This window comes from Falco peregrinus, chromosome 7 (genome assembly GCF_023634155.1).
Source record: "Falco peregrinus isolate bFalPer1 chromosome 7, bFalPer1.pri, whole genome shotgun sequence".
NCBI lineage: Eukaryota > Metazoa > Chordata > Aves > Falconiformes > Falconidae > Falco > Falco peregrinus.
Genome location: NC_073727.1, coordinates 15,406,446 through 15,431,858, shown reverse-complemented (window position 1 = coordinate 15,431,858; position 25,413 = coordinate 15,406,446). Strand labels below are relative to the sequence as shown.

The window sequence follows — 25,413 nt, the reverse complement described above, 5'->3', positions numbered from 1 at the left end:
GGGAGGCTGTGGGGCTGCCGGGCGGGTGGCCGGTGCTGCCTAGCCGTTGCGCGGGCCGGCTGCGGGGAGGGGCGTGGGTTTGTGCGGCCTTGGGGGTAACGGGGCGGGGGGGGTGGCTCTCATCCCGGCCGCAGGGCTCTGGTGCTGCTTGTGTGTTGTACGTGTGCAGCGCCTGGCGTGTATGTTACGGAAGCACTTGCGTGGGGCGTGTTGCTGCGCACCATAACAGCAATGGAGATGCTTTCCAGTTTTATGCAGATTTTTTCATAAAGGTGGCCGGGAAGCGTGTGTTGCCAGGGGATCATGAAGGAGGTGAGGCAGAGAGGAGGGAGCTGACGCTGGAGCCAAGCTGTAAAGGTTTTAGGTGGGGAGAGAAGTGCAGGGATAGAGTATGGAGAGCAGAAACCGAGTTGCTCACAGCTTCCAGGAGTTACAGAGCTAATCCCCCACATCAATCCCATGCATAGTGGGATGAGCCTCTGCAGCTTGTATCATCCCTGTGTTCTTGCATACCACTTTCTTTTTTGCCTTTCTTTCCGAGTTTATCTCGGATTCCCATCCAGCCTAACCTGCCTTTTCCATAGCGTGTGATATGTCAGCAGTTTTCCGACAGTCTGCTTCTTCGCAGCGGCTCTTTGATGTTGAGGGTCCCCCTGTGACATGAAGGAATTCATAGATGAGAAAGATGGGAAAGTGAGGAAATAGCTAGGCATGCCATTTGTAAAAGAAGAGACTCAAACTCTTGTGGGTTACTCTAGGTTTGCAGTTTTAATCAGTGCAGCAGCGTTGGGTCACCTCCGCAGAGAATGACAAGGTTACAGGATTTTTAGCTCTACATTTATAGTCTCTACAAAGCATTACCTAACCTGTTGGTTTCAAACAAGTCTTTTATTAGTCATTAGCTTGACAGTCGGATTCACAAGTTGTTCTATATCTTGACCACTTCACCATTTTACTTTTTCTTTCAAGGATGATCGCTTCAGGTTCTGCACGTCTCAGTTCTGAGTAATCACAATAGACAATCTCCACCATCTCAGCCTCCTAGAGGTTAGGATCTTCTGTTCTTAGAAACTTCTTTGAACCGTCAGGTACAGTCTTACTAATATTAAACTTTCATTGTCTAGTATCTATTTACTGACCGCACTTGCAGTGCTGGTCTGGGGCTATACAGGGGACGAAGCTGAGGTGTACAGCCTACAGTAGCACTGATCTGGCATTTTCCTCCAACACCATTGTCATGCCTGACACTGACTTTCCAGTGCCTGATTAATTCTGCTTAGGGACTGAAATCAGTTACACATTTTGTAGGTGGATGTAGACCAGTTGTTTTCCTTAGCTAGATGAAAATGTAGGGGTTTTTCCTGAACTCTGTTTTATGCATTGTCTGGTTGAAAGGCAAGGGGATCGATGTCTGACAAATGAGTAAGTGAATAAATAAATACACTTACTTTCTGCTGTTTCAGCTTTAGCAAAGTGCTTCACCTCTCTGTGTTTGCTTCTCCCACGCTGGATTTATATGATAATGCAAAATATATGGTTTTATTTTCTTCAGTTCATCCCATACTTGCCAACCAGTGGGACAGGCATGCTAAGAGCCAAGGATGCTGTCCTGCGCCTGTGGCCCCACCAGTGCACATGCCTGGCACAACTTCCAGCCTGCCAGCTTGCGTGGCGTTCGCTGCATGGGCAGCCGCTGCACCCCGAGTGGGCTGCTCTTGCTGAAAAGCAGCTGAAAGGCAAGAATCCAAAGGATTTAATTTGGCACACCCCAGAAGGAATTGACATCAAGCCCTTATACTCCAAAAGAGACACGAAAGACCTCCCTGAAGAGCTGCCAGGGGTGAAGCCTTTCACTCGAGGACCCTACCCTACTATGTACACTTACAGGCCATGGACTATCCGCCAGTATGCTGGCTTCAGTACAGTGGAGGAGAGCAATAAGTTCTACAAGGACAACATTAAAGGTAAGACAGCTGATTTGGGAAACAACATTGCCTTGCAAAGCAATGGAGCATATTCATATGGTAAATTATATGGCAAATGTTATTATTCTACCTTGTGAGTTTTGCTTTCTGATAGGGTCTGCCCAGTGTTATTGTATTTTTTTATTACAGGGAAACTGGATCATTTCTGAAACTGCCTTTGCATCATGTGTTAAATGCTATTTTTAGTTATTCTGCCTTAACACTTGGAGAGATATAATTTGGCTGCAGCCCAGGGTCCAACTAGCAGGCATCATGGAGCACTTCATACTCATTATGTGAGCATGAGTGAAGATTGTAGTGGGAAGAAAAAGTTGAACTTTGTCACGTAGCTAAACTTCTGGCGTCAGTGCATTCTGACATTTTGGGTTTCCATCCCATATTACACATTTTAGATGAACTCATAAATACGTATGAGTAGTGTCATTCATGGTGTATTAGTAAAGCCGGCTTCCTAAAAGTTTTGGTATTTTCCTTATTTGAGAGTGGTTTTCCCCAAAATTTCTGTGGAGTATTGTGTTTTGCAGCACTTTATTTAGCTAATAGCTGGACCGTCATCATAATACAGTGTTGAGTTAAGCATTAACCACTGCTAAAAAGTTGTTACTGATACACTCAAGAGTTACACACCACCCTTACCTCTTAGCAATTGTTTGAAGCTGTGTTATAACCTTACTGGTCAAAACAGCAGACCACTGAAAGTTGTCTTCTGAGAAATAAATCTGTGACACGTTTATTTCCCACATTACAGTCCCTCCTAGTCAAAAATAACAGTTTAGGGTGGGGACAAGGAATTCTTTGGGGATTTTTAGCTCTTGCAGTATCATGGTTAGCTAATGCGAAGCAATGTTAACTGCTGCCATAGCCTTGCAAGTATTCTTGATTCTTTCAATTTATAAAACTCTCAGTAAGTTGAGAAATTGTAAATACAGGGTATTAGAGGTTTGCAGGCAAACATTTCAATAGAAAGATTGTTCTGAACACACTGTCTTACTGCTGATCGTTGCTGCTGAGGCAGAAGCGCTAACATTTCAGTTAGCTGACAGCACAGCTCAGTTACTCAAGAATGTTTGCTGCCAGTAATTTTTCATTTGAGGTTTGACATTGTGATACTGTAATTTTATCTTGTTGGTAATGGTTGTATTAATACTGAATTATTTAGCATAGATTCTGGATCTGACCTAGTTATTTGTAAAGCATTTTTAATAATTCAATTAAAATCTCTCTGTAATTAGAGGAATGCTGAAAAAGAATTAATTATCAGTTCTCATAATCGCTGAACTTTCTGTTGCTTGAAACTAGGCAGAAATTAAAATTTTTTGTCATTCTGCTTCAGAGCTGACACCTAGCTTTTTAAATCAAAGATGATAGCTGGTCTGACAAGAGCTGTGCTGATGTTGAGAGGAAGATTTGCAAATGCAGTAGATACAGTTACTTAGGAGCAGCAGTGCTGGTCACAGGGTGAGTGCCAGGGGGTAGCAGAGTTTCAGGTGCTGCTTTTGGGTTGCAGCATACAAGTCTGCCAAGAGCTCTAACTGTCCCGTTCCCTGCTTTATGTGGATAATTTTCTCCTACTGCAGATTTAGTAATGCATAAGCAAATTCGTAAGCAGAGTGCTTATGAATAAATAACAGCCAGGGTAACAATCTGTGTGCATGTGTTTAATTTGTGATAAAGAGAAGGTAATGTGACATAATTTATCACACTTTTGTTTCCAACTAAGCTAAGTAGCATTTCTGAATATAAGCCCTGATACTGTCTGTCTATGCACATTTATAACTTGTGGGTAAGTTGTTAAGCATGGTAAGCTGATTGTGTGGCTGAGCTAGAAGGACTATAATATTTTTTCTTCTCAGTTAAAAGCTTTTTCTTTAAAGTTTAAGACTAGATGACCTTGGACAAGTTTGAGGAGGGAGTAGTGTTTTAACATCGAAAATTGGTTTGTTGTCCAAGCCTGGGTCATGTAAAATAAAATTTAAAATTTTAGATCCAGTTGCAATGTAAGTCTGTTCCACACTTCTAAATATATCTCTCTTTCCCCCCCCCCCCCCCCCCCCCCCTTTTTTTTTTTTCCTTTTTCATTTAGCTGGCCAGCAGGGATTATCTGTTGCTTTTGATTTAGCCACCCACCGTGGTTATGATTCAGACAATCCACGAGTTCGAGGAGATGTTGGAATGGCTGGAGTTGCCATTGATACAGTGGAAGACACCAAAATCCTTTTTGATGGAATTCCTTTAGAGAAAATGTCAGTTTCTATGACAATGAATGGGGCAGTCATTCCAGTGTTGGCAACATTCATTGTAACTGGAGAAGAACAGGGAGTGCCTCAGGCCAAGCTGACAGGGACAATCCAAAATGACATCTTGAAGGAGTTCATGGTCCGAAATACATACATTTTCCCCCCAGAACCGTCAATGCGTATTATTGCTGACATCTTCCAATACACCTCAAAGGTATTCATTGTTTAAATGTATTTACTTCTGTTATTACATCTAGTGAACTATTTATGAGGCACTCTGGAGAGCAAAGCAGAAGACAGGAAAACCTGTCATAGTGAAGAATGATGTGGTTGTGGAAAGGGCTGGGAGGAAAAGTTAAGATCCCAAATCACTTACAGCATAAATTTTGAGATTTTTAAGTCAATCCAAGTCAAAGTCAGATTAAGATGAGCTTAAGCCTGAAGGGATGGCAGGAAGCTTGGAGATGAGGAACAGACAGGCTGGTTTTTGTGTAGAAAGTAACAAGCCGCGTAGTTAAGAAGCATTATACAGCTGTACGCAGGAGCAAAGAGGTAAGAAATCTTGCAGGACTTCTGCTGCAAAATTAAGCATGAGAAAGAGGTAACAGAAGGAGTGAAGTCCTTAATGGATGACTGGAAGTTCAGTACTACCAGTTGTTTCATTAGTTGCATTTTCATTGGAGAGGTAGCACGCAGCCTGTAATTGAAAAAGGTGTTTACCATGGTTGGTGATACTTTTAAGCACAATGAATAATGCGAAAAAGTAAAAGGATGTGAAGTAAACATCTGCAAACACCACTTAATAGAGACAAGTTGTATTCACAAGCTGCAAAGAACGAATTATTTGTGAATGTTGATAGAACAATTATCTGACTCTCCCTTCTGTTGTCATACCGTGTTGTCTTTTATTTTTACAGTACATGCCAAAATTTAATTCCATTTCAATCAGCGGGTATCACATGCAAGAGGCAGGAGCCGACGCCATTCTGGAATTAGCTTATACCATAGCCGATGGCTTGGAGTACTGCAGAACTGGACTTAAAGCCGGCCTTACTATTGATGAATTTGCACCAAGGTGAGCTAAAGAAATTTGTAAGTATGAAAGTCACTTTTGGTAAAACCTCTGGAATTTAATACCAAATTCAGTATTTTTATACGTGCAAGCAATATTGGCAGTGCTCACATTGCAGATGGGATTTGTTTTGGGTTTGTTACACAGTTTCAGCAGTAGGAAAATATATCTGGTCCGTCACACACTTAGACTACATCTGCACTAATAATCTGTGTAAAGCTCATGCACAGGCCCAAACGTTGTCAAGGTCTGTTGTGACAGTTGGTCTCTGAGTCAGAAAGAGGATCTCTAAGCTGTTATGTCTCACACAGTTGTAGCTTTAGGACTGCAGAATGCAGCAAGAGCTCTGGCAGTTCTTTTATGCTGTAGTGTTACTGAACTTTTTGCATTAGTATTATTTTGAAATATTTGGGGAAAATGCTTAACAAGGGGAAGTTCAGGTAGTTCAATTTACAGTTGTGAGTTTCCTAAAAGAAATAATTTAATTTTAAGCAGAATACTGTATTTTTATAAGTTACTGCCAAACTAAGCAGAATCACAGTTTCAGTTGTCTAGTTGATTTACAGATTCCCTAACTATACCATGAGTTTAAAAAACCCAAAAGGCAGAGTTCATGTAGCCTGTTGCACATTCAAACTAACTACAGGAGTCAGCTGAAACTGACTCCTACAAACTACAGTAGTCAACTACAGGAGTGAGCTGAGGAGAACCTGTTTAGGAGATCTGTTGCAAAATCAAAGTGGATCATGTAGAAGATACAGCCTTATTGTCAGACTTTCTAGTGATGGAGGATCTGTAAGAGCCTGTGGCAAATTGTTTCAGTAGCTAATTCACTGTTAAAAAAGTATATCTTTAGTGAGTTTTGATGGCTTTAACTATGCATGTTTACACCTAGAAATCAGAGAAGCTATAAGTAGGAAAAAGTAGGTCAGTTAGTCTGTTCCCTGATATGCTAGCCAATGTTGAACTGTTTGATTTGGATTTTGATAAAAATCATCAAGAAAAAGATAAAAGCATGCTTATAATATATAATGTCTTCCCATTATAATTAGTTTGTGAGCATAACTACCCTAGTAGATTGTGTCAAGGAGCATTCCCTGGTACTAGAGCGTCACTGTTTGTATTAGTGACTTGCTGGAACACTGTTTGACCTAGAACTCTCCCAAAACAGTCCCTGGGGACAATTTAGCAGTTCCAGGGACCACTGTCATTGGCAGTTTGCCTGTAGTCACCTTGTTTGGAGGCTAATTCAGTTTATTGGCATAAGTGTGTATCGTTCTTAGCAACTAGCATCGGCGTCCAGGAACATTCCCTTCATCTTATGTCTGGGTTATATCTGTAAAATTAAATTAATCAGAGCCCTTGCTGTAGGACTTCTCCTTTAGTGAAACAAAGTTATTAGAGTGGTTTAATGTTTTATCCTTTTCACATGCTTTTACTGCAGGCTCTCCTTCTTCTGGGGAATTGGTATGAACTTCTATATGGAAATAGCCAAACTGAGAGCTGGGAGGCGGCTGTGGGCTCACCTGATAGAGAAAATGTTTAAGCCCAAGAATCCCAAATCTCTTCTGCTGAGAGCTCATTGTCAGACCTCAGGCTGGTCACTCACTGAGCAGGTTAGAAATTGGATTCTCATCAACTTCCTCATGTAAATACATTCTCATGGTGTCCATCTTAAAGGAGACTGCTGGTTTTATTCATAAAGATGTACCTTTCTCAAGGAGACCACTTGTCTTAGTCTGAGAAATGCACACACTAGCATCAGATACATCTTTTTTCTTACATACTACAAAAAGTTGTGTTGAGTGCCAGAAGCATTGTTTCCCAAAATGCTGGTTTGCAAAATAATTCAGGATTTGGGACTACCCTGTAGCATTCAGGTAAAAGGGCACAAACCAAAGGCTTGAGACTGTATTCACAAAAGGATTCCAGTGTGATGGTAGGCAGTCTCAGTGCCTAACTTTTCATTGTCTGGCTTCATTTTCATTCTGGAATCATTGTTTTTAGCACATGTGCTCCCAGTCTAGTGGATACTGAATTGATAGTAGGATCCAAACCTGCTAAGTAGAGAAGAGAACTGCAGAGAGGTGCTTATCTTAATTCAGGACTCAGAGGATGAATCTCTCTTGGATATATCCTGTAAGTTTTATGCTTTCAAAATGCAGCTGAATGAGGAAGTAGAGGCTCCTTTTTCTCGGGATTCCTGGCTGGAGAATTTGTTTGAGCTGCCAAGGAAGTCATTCATGCCCCTCTCGCTGAAGAGTGAAGTAATGATTACAGCTCGTCTGCTTTTTTGAAACTGGGTGCATTGTCTGCTCTTCCTGTTGAGTTACGACAAACAAATGCATCATTGGACTGCATATAATTTCCCAAGTGAGGTCAGAGCTGGGTTCCAGCTTTTATTCCAAGGCCTGCTTCCCAAAGGCATGCGATATGGGTGGGTCTTAGGTTGTGATTGCAACCATCATCATTTGACTTGTGTGCCTGGGTTTTATTCTTTTTTTTCAAAGTAAATTTATTGTTTACTTACATTACAGGAGCACAGTAAAACTAAAACAGCGGAATTTTCTGAACAGTGGCCTTTGTGGGTCCTCCAATTGTATGAGTGCAAAAATAGTAATACTACCAAAAATACCTTCAACTGTTTTCCAGTGTCCAGTGTAGATATATTTCTGTCTGGATCATAACCCTTTTTTCCTGTCTAAACATTGTTTATCTTAATATAGCTCCTCAGTGCCCAGTGTTTATTCCTTACAGGTTTCAGAGGGCAAATATATTTTCCTTTGGCCTACCTTTAGATAGGTATCCACTCACAAGTTAAGTTTTACATTCTTGCTCATCCAAATCGCACTTTTCTGTAATTCTTTAAATGGAATACTTAAACAAGAAATAGACTCCAGTATAGGTAGAATTACCATGTCCTTGTATAACAATGATATTAATTCCATTTCTTTATGGAAGATAATGTAGTTTGCACAGATCTCATGTTTTATTTGCCTTCTTCAAGGTCCTGTTGCACTGGTAGCTCTTCATTATTTTGGGTGCATTTCATCCCATCTAGGCTTGTCAAGAATTAGGTATAGATTTGAGCTACCATTAAATTCCCTCAGTAATCACATTAAATAAGAAGGCAGCTGCAGCGGGCGATTATTCACTCCATCTCAGAGCATGTCATCTCCTGGAGATCATGATGACACCTCTTTTGACTGTAGACGCACATGTATACAACTCAACTGTCTAGATGAAAAAAGCAGATAAAAAATTTGACCTAAAGGCTGAGATTATGTTTTGTAATGCTGACTGTATTTCTATACCTTGTACTCCAGATTATCCATTTGTTTTGGTTAATATCCCAGTTCTCCCATAGGTATCTTTCCATTCTATAGCACCAGCAAATTCATCTTTAATTCCTATCTTTATGTAATGCGGTCGTCAGTGAAAATACTAAGCACATTTAGTTCCAAAATGGAGCTTGACTAGTAACCTGTCTGACAGTTGTGTTATTCACTGCTCCAAGAATTCTGGAATCTGAAGATGGAGGACATTGGGACTACTTGTTCCATCCTCTCCAACCTGGATTCATTAAGTTATTTGAAACACCACTAAATACAAGTTAGGCTTTGCTTTGTTATCGTGACCAGTTTACTCAAACACTGATAATTTTGGCTTTCTTTATGGATTAATCTCTTTGTACGAGATCTGATAAGTGATACATCAGTTTGATTGTATGCTTGTTATTGACTGTACGTTTTCAGCTTTTGTTATGATTACAGTGTTTTAATGGGGGAATCTTGCATTTGTTTCGTGGCAGCAATATGAGTGTAACTAATTGCCCCCACCCAGTGGCAGAACTGCTGGGCTTCAGAGCTCTCTTTTTCCTTCCAGGACCCGTTTAACAATGTTATCCGTACTACAATTGAAGCAATGGCTGCTGTGTTTGGAGGTACACAGTCTTTGCATACAAATTCATTTGATGAAGCCTTGGGTTTGCCTACAGTGAAGAGTGCTCGCATTGCTCGGAACACACAGATAATAATTCAAGAGGAGTCAGGTATTCCTAAAGTGGCAGACCCCTGGGGGGGTTCTTACCTCATGGAGTGCCTCACCAATGATGTCTATGAAGCTGCTTTAAAGGTCCGTTTGCATAATCTTTTATGTTCTGTGAGAAAATTATAGGTGTAGGAGTTTTGAGGGATGTCTTTTTAGGGACTGTTTGCTATGTTGGTAACTTCTAAAGAGCGACTTATTTTACACTTACGCTTCAGTGATGTTTTTGTAAATTAACTTTACAATAACGCAGTGTATATTTAGAGAAAGAAAGACTTCAGCCTTCTAGCAGACTACATTCAAAAGGGAAGTATCCCAGTGTGGAACAAATAATCAAACCCTGCAAAGTCCCTTGCACGCTGAAGACTCCCAGTTTGCTGGGAACTGTTTTATACACAAGTAAAAAAAGGGTTCAACAGAAGGAGTCATCAAACCAACCTACTTAGTTACATGCTTACTCATGCTTGTGGTGATCTGCTTGAGAGTTTAAAACTAGGTGTTACTAAAAACAAGGTTTTATAGCCAAGCGTGCAGGGGATTCTCTGGCCGTACTTGAATATTACGCAGAATTCAGGAGGAATTTTTCTGTTGGATCAGAATATTTTTTTAAATAATATTTTTGCTGCCAGTCATTACTTGCGTATGAAAAGTACTGTGCAGGAGTAGTCTTGCTGGTGGCAATCCTGCATAAAGGTATACACCTGCATGTCTAGTCTACAGCTAAACCCACTGATTCTCCTTTTGAGCACATAATTGCAAAGTCCCAAATTAATAAGCTGCTACAGGCCCAAACACTAGCCTGGCACTGTGCAGGCACTTAGCACATTGTCCGGTGTGTTTTTTAGGTCGTTATCGACTAGGATACTTTAGGCAGTGCCAGGCATGTCTGATGGTCATTTCCAGTAGGCAGTTTGGATGTGGTCACCGTGTTTTGGCGCTGAATAGTCTTCTGCTGTGTGAGAGCTGAACTGCCATGCCACTTGTCTTCAGGATCAAAGAACTGACCCTGGGTTTTTTTCAGTTTGTATGTGTTTGGATACATGTAACCATAAGGGCTGCTTGGCAGGCAGAAGTCCATGCAGAGTCAAGATCTCAAATTCTAAGCCTTTTCAGCCATGGGTGTTATGATTGAACAATATGCTGTGTCCTGTTAGTGAATTTATGGAATTTTGGTAATAAAAATGCTCTTTTGTTTGAGATGTCCTTTAATTTATATCAAAACCTGTAGTCAGAGACATAGAGATAGGAAGACACTTTCAGAGCACAGGGCTGTGTATATAGGTATAATAAAAATTAGGATGGTGGTACAAATGCAAAGCTCGTTTTGTGAACCTTGCTACTACTTACTTTCTCAATCCTTTTCATTTCTCAGCTTATTGAGGAGATAGAAGACATGGGTGGAATGGCCAAAGCTGTTGCTGAGGGGATTCCCAAACTTCGTATTGAAGAGTGTGCAGCCCGAAGACAAGCCAGGATTGACTCTGGTAGGGAGCAGGGAGATGAAAGAAGGGAAAACTGCTGGTAGAATACCTTTGTATAAAGGATTCTTATACACATTTTCCTTGTTTCTTTTCTTCTTAGTTTAGGAGTAGCAGATTGTGAGTGATAAAATGGTATTTTATCTGTCAGTGACAGTTTTCTGTCAGTGAAAGCTTCTGAAAAGAGATATCAGTGCATATGAAATACAGGACCAGTATGAAAACAGTCTTGCTTGGCATATTTTAAGTCTAGATTAGACAAAGCACTAGAAACACAATTTTGAAGGAGTATTTGGGGCCTTCAGTAGTTAATTGCTTAATTTGTGATCATATCTTTCAACTGCAGTTCCTGAATTTACAAGCATGACGACCAGCAGATGGTGATGTTGAATGTATCTGGTCAAATTCCTGGTGTTATTTCAGAACTGCCTGTTTTTGCTGAAGACTAGAAAAAATGCAGTCAACTCAGATTAGAGGATGATGCAGCTCTTTCTTTGTGATATATATGTATATGTATAGGTAGACATACAGTAGGTATATGTGAAGATATGGGTGCTTATAGCTCTATTCTGCTTTTTGTAGTCTGCGTTCCAGTAGTAGTCCGCCACTGGGACTAGGGAAACTAGGGATAACTCAAACATGAAAGAAATTATATGGATTTGTTTGTTTGGAGAATAAATTTGAAGCAGGTCTTTAATTAAGATCAATAAGGCATAATCAATAAAGTTCTGTATTTTCTGTCCCAAGGTAAATTACTTCATGTTGCTTTGAAGAGTGTAGTAATGTTATTAGGCACTGCAAATAAAAATGGTTGTTTAGTCCATGCTGGTTGAAAGCTAAAATACAGTTTTCTGACATGATAAATTAATTTTTATTCACATAGAGTAGTTTTAGGTAGGAGCTTCACTTTCTTATTTATGTGCTAAATCAGGAAAGTAAAAGCAGAGCAGTGCAGGAGACCAGCACTTCTGCTTAATTCTGTAAGATTCAGTTTTGTAAGCTTAAAAAGAGAAAAATAGCTAATGTATATTAGTGATCATTATTAAATCAGTTTGTAAGATAAATATCATTCTATTCAAAATCTTTTTTCTGGCTCATTATTCACTGAGTTGAATGTTCATGCATCTGATCATCTCATCGTGCAATATGGAAAATACAGACTGAAGTCTTTCCTATAACAACAAATTTTAAGTATTTGAAATTTTTTTAGTCATAAAGCAAAGCACTGCATTATAATGCTCAAAAATTTTCTTGTCCTGTTAATATTGTGTCTTTTCACAGTAGTTTGCAAATGTATTCTGAGTTTCTGGTGTTTCTGCTGGAAATAGGGTCTGAAGTAATTGTTGGAGTAAACAAGCATCAGCTAGAAAAAGAGGAGACAGTGGAAGTTCTGGCTATTGATAATACTTCAGTTCGTAGCAAGCAGATCGAGAAGATTAATAAGGTGGGAACTACCTTCTTAAAAATGAAAGTTCTTGTAATTGCAGGTAGAACTTGAGTAAAAGTAGCTTGCCAGAAAGTTGACCCTCACATTTCTGAGAATCCACTCTCATCTTCAGTGGAGAAGATAGTTTTCTGTTGAGCTTCAATGGAGGCTGATGGAAAATCCCAGGAAACACAGTATTAGAACCCAAACAAAAATGCTTTTGTTACGTTCATTTAGTTTTAATCATTGTACTTCAGATAGTCTCATGTATATATGTCTAGCCTTTCAATATTGAGAGCTTTACCTTGTCTGAAAATAAGATAGCAAATAGCTATGTGATGTTTTGCTCTAAAATTATGTAACATTACTTAATCACTCAGACTATTCCATGCAGCTTGTCAAGTGTGGTTAAGGAGCAGGATTGTGGAACCAGAAATCAACGTCTACTTTCATAATTAGTAAAAACGTAGATAAAATAGTTTTAGAGTTATTTTATGGGCTTATACAAATGTTTTAAGGTCTGAAACGCCTTTTTACTTCTAATCTTGTGGAAATATATAGCCTATATTGACCATTGACAATTCCTTGCCTCTAGAATTAGTATTTGAAATCAGAAAATGTTATGCACTTGACTTCCCAGTTCACTTTGTAGTTTGTGTTAATATTTTTCTCCTCCACTTTAGGTGAAGGCTAGTAGAGATCAAGCAGCAGCCCAGCAATGTCTTGCTGCTCTAACACAGTGTGCTGCTACTGGGGAAGGCAATTTGCTCGCACTTGCAGTGGAAGCAGCACGTTCAAGGTATTGGGGGTGAGGGTGAATGCCTAACTGCTGCTTAAAAATCGATGGTTTATTTTCACCTTTTAACTGTTCTTGGGTATGGTGTCAGTGAGGTTGGCATCTTGAGATGCTTTGTGTTTTGTCCTCAGAAGTGGAAGTAAAAGATGGCTGAAGCTCGACATTGTAAGATAGACTATTACATTTTACAGTCTTTTAAGGCTATGCTTTAATTTCTCACAAAGAACAATACAGATACAAGGAATTTCATATGAAATTGTTGTTCGTACACATTTTGTTGTTTACAAGTTGGATTCTTACGAGTTTCAGGATGTAACTAGGTTTCTCTGTCACCCTGCTGTTTCATAGGTCAGGGAGCTTTAGAAATATCTGAAATGTGAAAATGGATATTCACAGTCTTATCATGGTCTGTTGCTTCATCCTTCCTTGCACCACAGGTTGGTGTGAAAACATTTTTTGATTGAAGGAGAAATAAGTTTGGTTAGTCAGGCGAAGATGTAAAAGATGCTCTTGAGTAGAGCAGTGAGGCATCCTTTAGAGTCCAGTGGAATATTTACTTTTTTCACCTAAGGTGCTTTTAAGACTGTTTTCATTCCCACTTCAAAGTAAGTGTCAGTCTTTAGAATAGATCCTATGTGTCTGTTCCTTAATTAATATATGCCCTCAAAATGAGCAAACCAAATTCACTCCTTATAGGGGTGCTCTTCTATTTTTAGTGTTATGTCTCAAATTCCTTTTTTCCCTTTCCTTGAACACTTAACAGCTGTATTTTGAATACATTTTCTCCACAAAGAGCTTGTCACTATTCTCCAGCAGCATGTCTACACCTGTCTTTGAACTGTAAAGGTCACAGGAGGGTAGTGTTGGATTTACCAGGGATTCATGTCTTCTGTGCCAAAACCGACCAGCTAACTGCTAGTTTCTCTCCTTGGTGACCTTGTTTTTATTATTTGTAAAAGCATTAATGGACTGCAGATCCACTTCCTAAGTGGCAAACACAGAACTTACCTTTGCCCCAAACCTGTACATGGGACATGATCACAGAAAGTAGTTGTCATGGCACCTGATACAGAGTGTTTGAAGGAGGATTATGAGCTTTGCAAACATTTATGGGCAGACCTTCTGTTAGGGGCAACATGGGAAAAGCTTTTCCAGTAAGCACGTTCATCCTCACAAGTAGTAGACAAGTAAGCCAGTATCACCAGCATGTTGGTGACAGATGCCTGTCTCCTGCTGAATGGAAAATGATGGGGTTTAGTCAGGAAGACAAGTAATGTAATCCAATTGAAATAAAAGGAGTAGCACAGAATTTTCAGCGTTGAACTATGGAAAAGACTCCATGGACTACATGTGGAGATTTATTCTTGTAACTGAAGTAATAATAAGGCAGGCCAAAGGTGACAGGGAATGGGAGCAGTACTGCCTCCCTTCTGTACCTCACGTCTCATGAGAAGACACATTACAGGAAAATGGGTGTAGTTAGGGCTGTAAGAAGATTATGCTAAGTTCTTTCTCATCTACCTCACCTGTGGTGCTGTTTTTCTGTTCCTCTCTAGACTTGCAGTTCCTGCTGTGCCAGCTATTGGTAATAGAAGAGGAAGGCACAAGTGCAATGTAGCGTTTGGCACTGCTTCTTTGTCTGCCCAGTCTGTGTCCTCATGGTGCTTTGTCACCTGATTACACACTGCTGCTTCTTATTACTGGTGAAATGCAGAGGTGCATCACCAGTAGCGTTGAGACTGAACAGACAGAAGGTGACAGTCCTAACAGGCACATTGTGGTCATTGAATGTCTTTCTTCAAACTTGTGTTTGTGCAGCATAGGTTCTACAGCTGGTTGTGAACCACTGGGAGAGAGTCACAGCACAAATTGCTCAAGGAGATAGATCCTGTCCCTGATCAGACACACTGAAAGGAACAACATCCTCTCTGGCTGGCACAGCTGTGGTTGTCTTTCATCCCATTGACCTTGTCGAATTGCCCAGAAGCTTAGCCAAGAACCAAGTTTCTCTTGTTTGGAAATAACCTACTGTTGGGGAAGCACGGGGAATCTGAGCACCTGAGAGCTCTGATGTAGCAGTTAGGCAGCAGTAATTCTGAGCGGTGCAGAAGTTCAGAAGACGCAGACCACAGTTTGCATACAAACATACTGCCTTTGCCACCAGATGCTTTGTAAGGGCTATGGACTGATAAAACACAAAACAGAGAATTGTAGCTATCTTTTAGTCTCCACTTCAAAGTTTTAAGTTTACTTAAAACCACAGATTAGGTTGTAAATTACATTTACAAAATTGTAAGCAAAGGGTGCTGTGAAAGCGTAGCTGGAGAGCAGCCCTGCAGAAAGGGATCTGGGGGTGCTGGGACAGGAGGCTCAGTAGGAGTCAGCGGTGTGTCGTGGGGGCCAAGAGGGCAAACCGCACCCTGGGGTGCATCAAACACCATCACCAGCTGCTCCAAAGAGGGGATTATCCCATTCTGCACAGCACTGGTGCAGCATCACCTTGCATACTGCGTGCAGTTCTGGGCCCTGCAATTGAAGAAGGATGTGAATGTTCTTGAATGCATCCAGAGGAGGGCAATAAAACTGGTGAAAGGGCTGGAAGGAATGTCCTGTGAGGAGCGGCTGAGGACTTTGGGCTTGTTTAGTTTGGAGAAGAGGAGGCTGAGGGCAACCTCATTGCTCTGTACAGCTTCCTGAGGAGGGGATGTGGAGAGGGAGGTGCTGAGCTCTTCTTGATTTCTAGTGATAGGACACATGGGAATGGTTCAGACCTGCACCAGGGAAGGATATTAGGAAGCATTTCTTTACAAAGAGGGTGATGAACACTGGAACAGGCTCCCTACTGAGGTGGTCAATGCCCCAAGCCTGTCAGTGTTTAAGAGGCATTTGGACAAGGCCCTTAACAACATGCTTTAACTTTTGGTCAGCCCTGAAGTGGTCAGGCAGTTGGAGCAGATGATTGTTGCAGGTTCCTTCCAATTGAAAATGTTCTGTTCTGTTCTAGCATTCATGAGTACTTTGAAATCAAAACTCCTATTCTTACTTAGGAACTTTAGATTTAAAGGGTTGCAGAGACTTGGGGTGGAATTTTCAAAATACTCTGCAAGGATTTCAGAAGCAGTATTTACAGAAGAAAGAACAGTATTTCATCTTTCATGCAGTACACACAAAAAAATTCATCCCAGTCTCCAGATTATAATTCAATTAAACGGATGGTCCAAACCATTTATTTTTCACTTGTTACATGAAACTTTCATTAACACTTCTACATGGTAGGAACACAGCTATATCTACACGTGCTCTGCTTTAATACTGAGGTTATACTAACATGCTGCTTTTGCAAAAGAGAAGGAGTAAGATTTATCTAAGCTTACAGTTTTCTCTAGAAGAAAAGATGCATTATGCCACTGTAAGCCCTCACCAAACTGCTAATGTTTACACAGGAGTGAGTTGTCAGTGTTTATGCAGGGGATGTATCTCTGTCAGGCTGCAATCTGTGATGTCTAGCACTCTAGGAGGGAGTCAGTATTTACAGATAGTATTTTTAAGTCTGCTGCAAACTTGCTTTTTCACCTTGGGGAAGTCACTTAATCTAGCACTTATGCAGTTTACTTTTAAATTTTTTGTTATTAATATCGGAGAGCAGTAATATTAATAAGATAATTTAAATGCCCTGAAAAACAAAACCTGATGATACAAGAGAGTAAGGTCTGAGAACTATTGGAACTCCAGTAGTGCTTGGTAAGCTTTCTGAGATCCTACAGGTGCTATAAAAATGAAGTATATTGCATTGTATAGCAATGTCATTGGGTTCTGAGGCAATCATGGACAGGTTGCTTTGTAACTAATGCTTTTTAAAATCACTGTTAATAAATAAGTTCAAAGAGAGTACCAAGACTAAGTCACATTCACACATAGCCGTACAGATACTATAAATTTGGTATTACTTTGCGTTAGCTGCTTTCCTAGACTGTGATCGTCATAAATCCAGATATGAACTCTTCAGTGCACTGAAGAAGAAAATGGATAAAAGCAGAGAACTTAATTTTTAAAGTTCCAGAGAGCTGGGGGCAGGGAGGTGACAAAAAGTGGCCAAGACTGTGTCAATGATGCAAGTTAAAAATTACAGAACTGCAGAATGGTTTGGGTTGGAAGGGACCATCTAATCTAAATATACCCTCTTTTAGTTTAAAACCATTGCCCCTTGTCCTGTCTTTCCAGGCCTTGGTAATGTGTGTTCCAGTGTGATACTGGCTTCTAGACAAAGCAGGCCAGCTGTGAAGAGTGATACCTAGAAATAAGAGGCCGGCTTCAGGCCTACGCGTTGCACAGACCTTGATGCTCAAGATAGGATTTCTACCGTTTTACGTTAACATAGTTAGAAATTATAACCGTGGCTGAGTTTGCTGAGTATAAAAAGCATCAGCTAGCAAAAGGGCAGATTGGCTAGGGAGTCAGAGGAAGTAAAATCTCTCTTTGCAATGTATTGATGAAATCAATTAATACAGCAGAAATCCATCTGCTGTTACATTGGATACATGGCAGCTTGCTTGAGGTAGGAATCAGATAATAGCTACTGAAACTGCAGACAGCAGAAAGAAAACCGAGTATAACTCATCTGCCCATCCTGTTCTAAAAGCACGTGGAGAAGAAGTTGCATCTTGCCCAAACATCCTTTGAGCATAAATGCAATATGGCAGGAGAAAATATGAATTCCAGGGGTTTGAAATGTGCTTAGCAGTAGCTGAATGGGTGGGGTTTGGTCTCTGTATTTGTGAGCATACTTCTAAAGTGTTTTTAAGAGTAGCATTTTACTTTTTTCTTTGACAAAGTTTGCAGCAAGTTATATTTGTTTCTTAATATACACAAATCCTTTAGTCTTTTCCTATTCAAGTATAAACTATTTTAATCAAAATATTTTTGATCAAAGATTTCATCAAGAGCTCAGTAGCATACCTTCAAAATCATTACACAGTACCAAATCCCAGTTAATTTCGTATCAGAAGTAAGAAGCTTGCTGTGATGGAGCTGCTAGCTGAACTGCTTTCTCCACAGATGAGTTGGGTTTCCCTTCTAAGTAGGTTCCTTTCATCAGGTATGTGGTTGTGGGCTCAGCTGTAATTAGAGAACAGCATTGGGTTTTTTGGTACAATCTACATTATAGATTTTACACAGAAAGGTGGGCTCCATGAAACGTGAAATTTTCAAATGCTTTTAAACAGAAGCGGTTACTTCTGATGTTTGTATAAGAAGGCAGCACAGCCTAGTTTGCTTCTAGCCCTTGTGCTACAGCAGTAAAATGTGTATTATTTTGAACATGCACAGTGTCTCCAGTAGCCAACAAAGCTTGTAACTTGCATGTAAATGGATTTTGCAGTTTCTTCTGCATCTCAGTGAATAAAGGAGCTATGTCAGGAGTAGAGGAGAAGAAGAATAAACACTAAAATATGAACATCAAGGGAAAGGCAAACAAATTCCAGTTAAAAAGTTAGGCTTCAGTCTTTTCTCTGTATTCTTCCTTTTTTTCCCCCCTCTTGATTTATTCTGCATTTTGAGTCCAAATGCAAGATCTTGCAGTCTGAGCCCAAAAAAAATCCCAGTTGAGAAAATTTGATTTCATTTTCTGAAATATTTTGCTGTTCAGTGGTCCCCATTGGCTTGTCACTTGTAAAATCACTTCTCACATCAGCAAAAAGTATTTTGTTAAAAATACTCTTGCATGTTCTAGTAGTGGATGACAGTACAGTGAGTCAGATGTTCAGAGTTGTAGCACCAAAGGGGAAATGAGTGTAAATGAATTTGTCCTGCAGCAAGGCAAATAGTTGGGCCACTGCCAGTGGTTCCTGTATTCTGTTTTCATATGATCCTCCTGCTTTGTTCCTGTTTCTTAGGTGCACTGTTGGAGAAATAACAGATGCAATGAAGAAGGTGTTTGGGGAGCATAAAGCCAGTGACCGAATGGTGAGCGGAGCTTATCGCCAGGAGTTTGGAGAGAGTGATGAAATTCTACATGCTATCAATAGGTGAGAATAGCTTCCCAGGTAGCCAAACACAGTCTTACGTTTTATCCATGAGATTCACGTGCTGCTCGCTGTGCCCTAAAAAAGCATCTCCGAAACCTGAATGACATCCCCAGAACAAAACAATGACCTGCACAGGCACTCTCATGCCTGTAAGCAAGGAAGCAGAATGAGAAGAAATAAGAGCAGCAAGAGAGTAGTCAAAACTTAACTGAACTTGTATTTGCTTGCAAACAAGATCCACTGAGGTGTTGATATGATTTGAGGATTTTATTCAAATAGGCTATGTAGCCATAGGATTAAGAAGCTGAGAAACATTGCCTGAAACCTGCATACGTTGGATTGCTTCTTTTGAAGACTCTGTAATAGTAATCTCTGAAATAATGCCAGCAGTTTATAGTTACAAAACCCAGGTTTGATCTGCCCATAAGTTGTTCCTGCAACTTCACTCTTACTGTTCCTAAAATTGTAAGGCTAAAATCTGTATAGATAACCACATACAGCTTCTAGTCTATGGGTCTTACTCATATCACGAGGGAGAAAACATCAGAAAGTGGTAGTATGTGTGAAAACATTTGCCTGTTTGTGCCTTTTGTCAGCTTCTGCTTTTGCTGCTGTCCTCTTGGGTAAAGAGACTGAATTGGTGCAGTGGGTGGTGATGTAATATGAATTGATGCTCGAAAGTCCCTGCTGTGTTGGGACTTAAACATTAAAGAGTTACAGCTCTCTTGAAAGGGAATTACTTGATGGCTTCACAATGGTGTTTAGCTTGACCTGAAAGTAGTTGTGCTGGGGGATGTCACCATGGTTTTTTTATTTAAAATATTTATTTTAAATTTAAGTATTTGTAATTATGCATTTACATGAAACGGAACTGATTCCTTGTGAATTGAGGTGTAGCTCCCTTTTTTACATACATGCCTTTACTAACTGGTACATACGACCTTGGACATAAATATGGTAACAAAACTGGATTTACTATATGTCACCTTTGCACAGGCCTTCAGAAGTGTGATTTCACACTTGCCCCACAGTAAGCCAAGCCCTGAACTGCAGTGACTCAGGTGGTCTTAGCCTGGCAGGCTCGGAGCACCTAGAGCTGTTCTTTTTGGGAGGGAGTCTGTGGCAGGGGAAGTAAGAAAACAAGAATATGGAAACAGAACACAAAACAGAGAGAAGGATTTAAAGATACCACAAACCAATTCAGATACCTACTTCACTGATATTCTCAACAGTCCTTGGGAGTAGAGAAGGCAGGCCCAACTCCTGTGCATCCTCAAGCAGAAGCTTTGTCTGTCTGCTCCTTCAGGCTGTCTTCACATAATTCTTTTTTAAGCTGCCTGAGTTCTTACTTTTACCCTCTTACATGATGCATATTTGTGTCCTGGAATCATCTCCCGAGGCTGTTCAAATCTGTGCTGATAGACACTTTAATCTAGAGTCACTCTTTTCCCCAAACTAAGCTGCTGGATTCATGCAGTGATCATCCCAGCCAGGTCAGCATATGGTTTCAAGGCGCACCAAATCCATACAACTCCATCGTTAACAGAACGCTCAGAACAGTGCAATATTTTAAAAAAACAGAAAGAACAAAACAAAACAACCCCTTTCATTCCTGAGAAGTGGTAGTCTTAGTGTCCCACTCAAAGACATACTGGCAATATGTGGATAATGAACAGTCAGATGAGAGATTACTGTCTGAGGCTGTGGTTACACAGTGACATTAATACAACAAATATGAACTGCCACTAAGCAGAAAAACGGAAGCAGTGGGACGAGTGCATAGAATGGGGGATATGGTAGTTTTTTCTGGACAGACTTGTGCCCAATTGAATTGTGATGCGCAGTATGATGTCTAGGATCGACCTCTGTAGCCTGTGTGGCATGCAAGTACTTCTGAAGTAAGTGCTTATAATTATTCTTAAAATCTAAAAATTATGTTAGTTGTAATTCAGCTCATTAATCTCTCAGAGAATTCAGTATTTTGTCCATTAAAAAGCAGGTAAGTAGTGGAGTGATTTTCTTTAAAAAAGAACATTATATTGCTGAGTAAATACAAGAAATCAGTTAGTAATCATATAACATGAATATTAACATTGTATGCAGACTATGTAGACAAATCATGACTTAGATCTTTTCATTTGATGTATAGAAATTATGCTACAGTTGCAGCCGGTGCTTTTTTTATTTGTGGAAATACTTGTAATGATTCTCAGTGACTTACAATGATACAATATGTGTTTTCCATCAGAGTTAACAAGTTCATGGATTGTGAGGGGCGCAGGCCTCGTATACTTGTTGCAAAAATGGGTCAAGATGGCCATGACAGAGGAGCTAAAGTTATTGCTACAGGATTTGCAGACATTGGCTTTGATGTGGACATAGGTCCCCTCTTCCAGGTATGACTGACTGAGCGGTGTCCAATGTATTTCAAATGCAGCAATTCTCCCTCTCTTGTTCAGCAAGCAGGCTGGGGCTCTTCTGTGTCATGTAATCCTCTTTCCTTGTAGACACCTCGAGAAGTGGCCCAGCAGGCGGTTGATGCAGATGTGCACTGTGTTGGTGTGAGCACGCTTGCAGCAGGTCATAAAACTCTTGTGCCTGAACTCATCAAGGAACTCAATGCCCTTGGCCGGCCAGACATTCTTGTCATATGTGGAGGTGTCATCCCACCTCAGGTACAGGTCAAATCCTTCCTGTCAAGACTAAGAGACTCCTTTATTTCTGTCTGTGCTGGTTTTAGCAATTTCCTATATTCTGTTAATGTCAGAGGGGATTTACAGTGCTGAAGGCTGCTGTGTACCATCACCAGGGTCAGCACAGATCTGTGTGGTTGCAGGGTGCTGTCAGGTCTCATTGGTCTGCTTTTCTATACACTGTGTCCTGGTTTAATGTACAGCGTTTGTTGGGTGGAATGAATATTAAGTTGTGTTGTGAAAAGATTAGCCCCATGGAAACGTTCCTTGCCCTCTGTGGTTTCCGATAATCAGTACCTTGCATGTCACTGATAAAGGCTAGCTCCTGTCTCAAGAGACTTTATGACTTCTGGCAACAGTTTGGAGGAGCCACAGCTAGTGACGAAGACAGATGGCAGGTCAGATCACCTATAGGCTACACATATCATGCCCTGTTTATGCTCTCGTCATGTTTCCCACCATCAGGCCTCAGTGCTGCCTCTCATTCCCTCTGCTTTCTCCTAAACCGTTGGACAGTTTGTTGGATTCCCTTGCAGGAAGTGCAAAAAGAATCCTTCCAGATCTGTGCTTTTGTCTTAAAATTTTCCTTAGCTCATCCATCCACAGTTTGCCTGGCTGTATCACCTCTAGGGTCATCTTCTGCCTAGAGAGATCCAAACTGATCTTGTGTATAAATCTCCTGTTACTCCCTTTTCCCAGACTTCTTCCTTTTCTAGCCAATTAAGTAAGAGTTAAGGAATGACAGACTTTTAAATTCAACAAACAAAACTCATAGTATTTTTCTAGGAGACAAATTGTGTTCTGTCCAGTATCTCTCAATGAGATGTTGCTAACCTGTGGTTAAGACAGGTGCAATATATCCTATGTAGAAGTAAGAGAGAATATGTAACTGCTTCCTTGGTCTTTTTGAAATTTCAGGACAGTCATGAAATTAGAGTAACTTTGATTGCAGGAGACCACTGGCAGTCACCTGGTCCAATCCCTTGTGTAAAGCAGTCTTTTCAAAATTAGAAGTCAGATCAAATTTAGGTTAGGTTATTCAGGGTCACATCCAGTTGACTTTTTAGTATTTTCCAAGGATCTGATATTAGTCTGATTCTAAACTAATAAAACCTTTCCTGTGGATGTTTTTGTAGTATTTCTTTTTTAACTCCCAACTACTGTATTTTTCCCATTTCCCTTAATGCTGTGGTGCCTCTCCCTGGGACTTGTTGCATATACTTTGTCAGGCCCAGCATATACGTTGTCAGGATAGAGCACACACCAATTATAAATTATCAACTGTCTGTTGCACTATTAACTGCATACCTTATATTTCTTCCTGAACAGGATTATGACTTCCTGTATGAAGCTGGCGTTACCAACGTGTTTGGTCCAGGGACTCGTATTCCAAAAGCAGCTGTCCAGGTGTTGGATGATATTGAGAAGTGCTTGGAGAAGAGGCAGCAATCTATGTAACACTGAAGTGTCACGCGATGCAACCAGCCTTACCCTAACCGCTTACAGAATGTAATCATCAGCAAGGGATGGCCAGCCACTTCCCTTTGGTTCCACTGCCCTGTAGCCTGGTGTTTTGTGCTTTCTAAGAAAGTTGTAAATTCTCTGCTTGTTCTATTTGAGGATTATTTATGTATTTACCCAGAAGAAGATTTTACCTCTAGAACTATGACTTCAGGGTATTAAGGGAATTCAGTAGGTGGGTTTGGATCTTTTTTCCAGATATACTGATAAATAAAGTATTTGTTCCAGCTCTTTGGTTGATCTCTTTTGCATGCAGAGAGCTTCTTTGGAATTTTTTGGCAGGCACCGTAGACCTAAAAGTGTTTAGGCAAAATCACTAAAGTTCAGCAGAGATGTGATTGAATCCAGCAGCACTTTGATGGTAACATTAATTTGACTTAACTGTGTTTAGAAACGTATAAGTAGACAAACCATATTTTTTCAAAGTTTATGGTTTTTTTAATGAGATACAAATCCTGTATCTGGCAGTAACCCATACAGGAGCAGCCCCTCCACTCTCTCTACATCACTGCCTTCCCAGATACTTCACTGGTTCTCAAATGTTCATTCCAGTGCTCCTTCTCCCGTACTTAGTTCTTTAGTTTTGTCCAGTATTGTTCTTGCTATCCCTGCCTGTTTAGCAGCTGAACTTTCTTCAGGTAAATTGATCATAAATTCTCACTGGTTTTGTCTCCCCTCCAGAAGGAATTTGATTTATACACTTGAAAAGTCCTTTGTGGAATCCATAAAAGGCAAATGGGGCATGGGGGTCTTTTGAGGGGTGGTCTCTGGCATTATGGCCCTATCCCCACTTCATTTTGCCTTGTTGCTCATTGAATCCCGTCATAAATCGAGACTGCAGCCTCCCAGGGGTAATGCTTGTATCTGCCTTGTGGTAGACGAGGCTGTAGCACGCTTCTGAGGTGCTCAGCACCGTCATACTTGATTCAAAATGAGATTTTCTGCAGTTGGCTGGAAATTGCAGATCCAATTGATAGCACTGTATCCTCTCTTCAGAGAGTGCCACTGATGAGAGCTTTACTTAAAACAAGCTTGTTTCATGGGGCACATGCCTGTAGTCTCACGCTGCTCAGAAACAAGGAGGTGAAGTGACTTGCTGTTTTCTTCTCTCTCTTTACAATTAAGGTTTAAAGTATTGATCCCAAACCAAATCTTTGCCTTGAAAACTTCTTGGGAGTTTATCCTCAACTATTTATAAGTATCTGATTCCCTCCAAGAAAGATTGGTATGGTTCAAACCAGAATATACAGGAAGTGACAATTAAAATACTCCCTTTATGTCTTTTCAGAATCCTTCTTGCCTGCCAACTGGAGAAATGACATACTCAAAGTGTCTGTGACCTCTATACTTTGTAATGACAGTAATTTCATTAATTTCTTTCTGTCTATGGTTTCTCAGCTCTTTGATAATATATGCCATCTACCTGTGTTTGCCTTACAGATTCCTCTTTTTTTTAAAAAAAACAAACCTGTCACAATCTTTAAAATCTGCATCTTGTCCCTTTGAATTCAATAAAAAAAATCCTGCAAACTTCAGTTGGAATCACTCCAGGCCTTTAATGCACGAAGGGTGGCCCTTTACATCTCCAGACTAGTACTGACTGACATACATTAATTCTCTGTCATGTCAAGGTTGGTAAACAAAACGGTGGGTCTGGGGAAAGAATGGTGTTCCCACCCGGCGCACAGTGTTTGCATTAGGCCCTTTAAGGAAAAGTATCCAAGTGAACAGACTTCCCTTCCAGCGAGTCGTCGGTTCACTGCCTAGGTAGAGATTCCTTATGGGACGACAAGCTAAGATGGAATGTGCTTTTCCCATATGTTCCCCGCTGCTGGAGCAGCTCAGCAGTGAGCGTAGTGCTTGCTGACAAGTTGATGTCAGGTTGTCAGCCCTCATTGGTAACGGTGAATGGTTGCCATCTAAAATCTCAGATGCTGCACGTGCTCCTCATCAACTTGGCTGCTTTAAAACTGCACTGCTCTTCAGGCTAGTGAGAATTTGGGTTAGTGCAAAAATCAAGTTGATACTCTGCAATATACTGAAACATTTTGTTTTGAGTATTTTTGGCATATTCCAGGACAAAATGATAACTATATATAAACTCTGGGACTAGGCACCCAGATCCTTCCCATAGG

At 40.5% G+C, this 25,413-nt stretch overlaps 1 protein-coding gene across 2 annotated transcripts; it reads left to right on the top strand.

Moving 5' to 3' along the window:
• Window positions 1-972: 972 nt before the first annotated feature.
• Window positions 973-23,505, top strand: MMUT (methylmalonyl-CoA mutase). Of its 2 annotated transcripts, none has more exons than XM_005239210.4 (13): window positions 973-1,088; window positions 1,553-1,964; window positions 4,069-4,436; window positions 5,140-5,297; window positions 6,739-6,910; window positions 9,180-9,428; window positions 10,714-10,825; window positions 12,148-12,263; window positions 12,929-13,044; window positions 18,933-19,064; window positions 21,313-21,460; window positions 21,572-21,739; window positions 23,087-23,505. In XM_005239210.4, exons 2-13 carry the CDS (start codon window positions 1,586-1,588, stop codon window positions 23,213-23,215), a joined length of 2,247 nt encoding a protein of 748 aa, XP_005239267.1. In that variant the 5' UTR covers window positions 973-1,088; window positions 1,553-1,585; the 3' UTR covers window positions 23,216-23,505. The 2 variants fall into 2 exon arrangements, with proteins under 2 accessions (XP_005239267.1, XP_027644996.1); XM_027789195.2 differs by having other exon boundaries at window positions 982-1,047.
• Window positions 23,506-25,413: the final 1,908 nt, after the last annotated feature.

What these genes read in the sequence shown, in the direction of transcription:
- MMUT (XM_005239210.4), top strand. Translation starts at nt 1,586, where the DNA reads ATGCTAAGAGCCAAGGATGCTGTCCTGCGCCTGTGGCCCCACCAGTGC. An exon ending in GCTGGTCACTCACTGAGCAG is followed by an intron (nt 6,911 to 9,179) that starts GTTAGAAATTGG and finishes TTTTCCTTCCAG; the next exon opens with GACCCGTTTAACAATGTTAT. An exon ending in GAGGTGTCATCCCACCTCAG is followed by an intron (nt 21,740 to 23,086) that starts GTACAGGTCAAA and finishes CTTCCTGAACAG; the next exon opens with GATTATGACTTCCTGTATGA.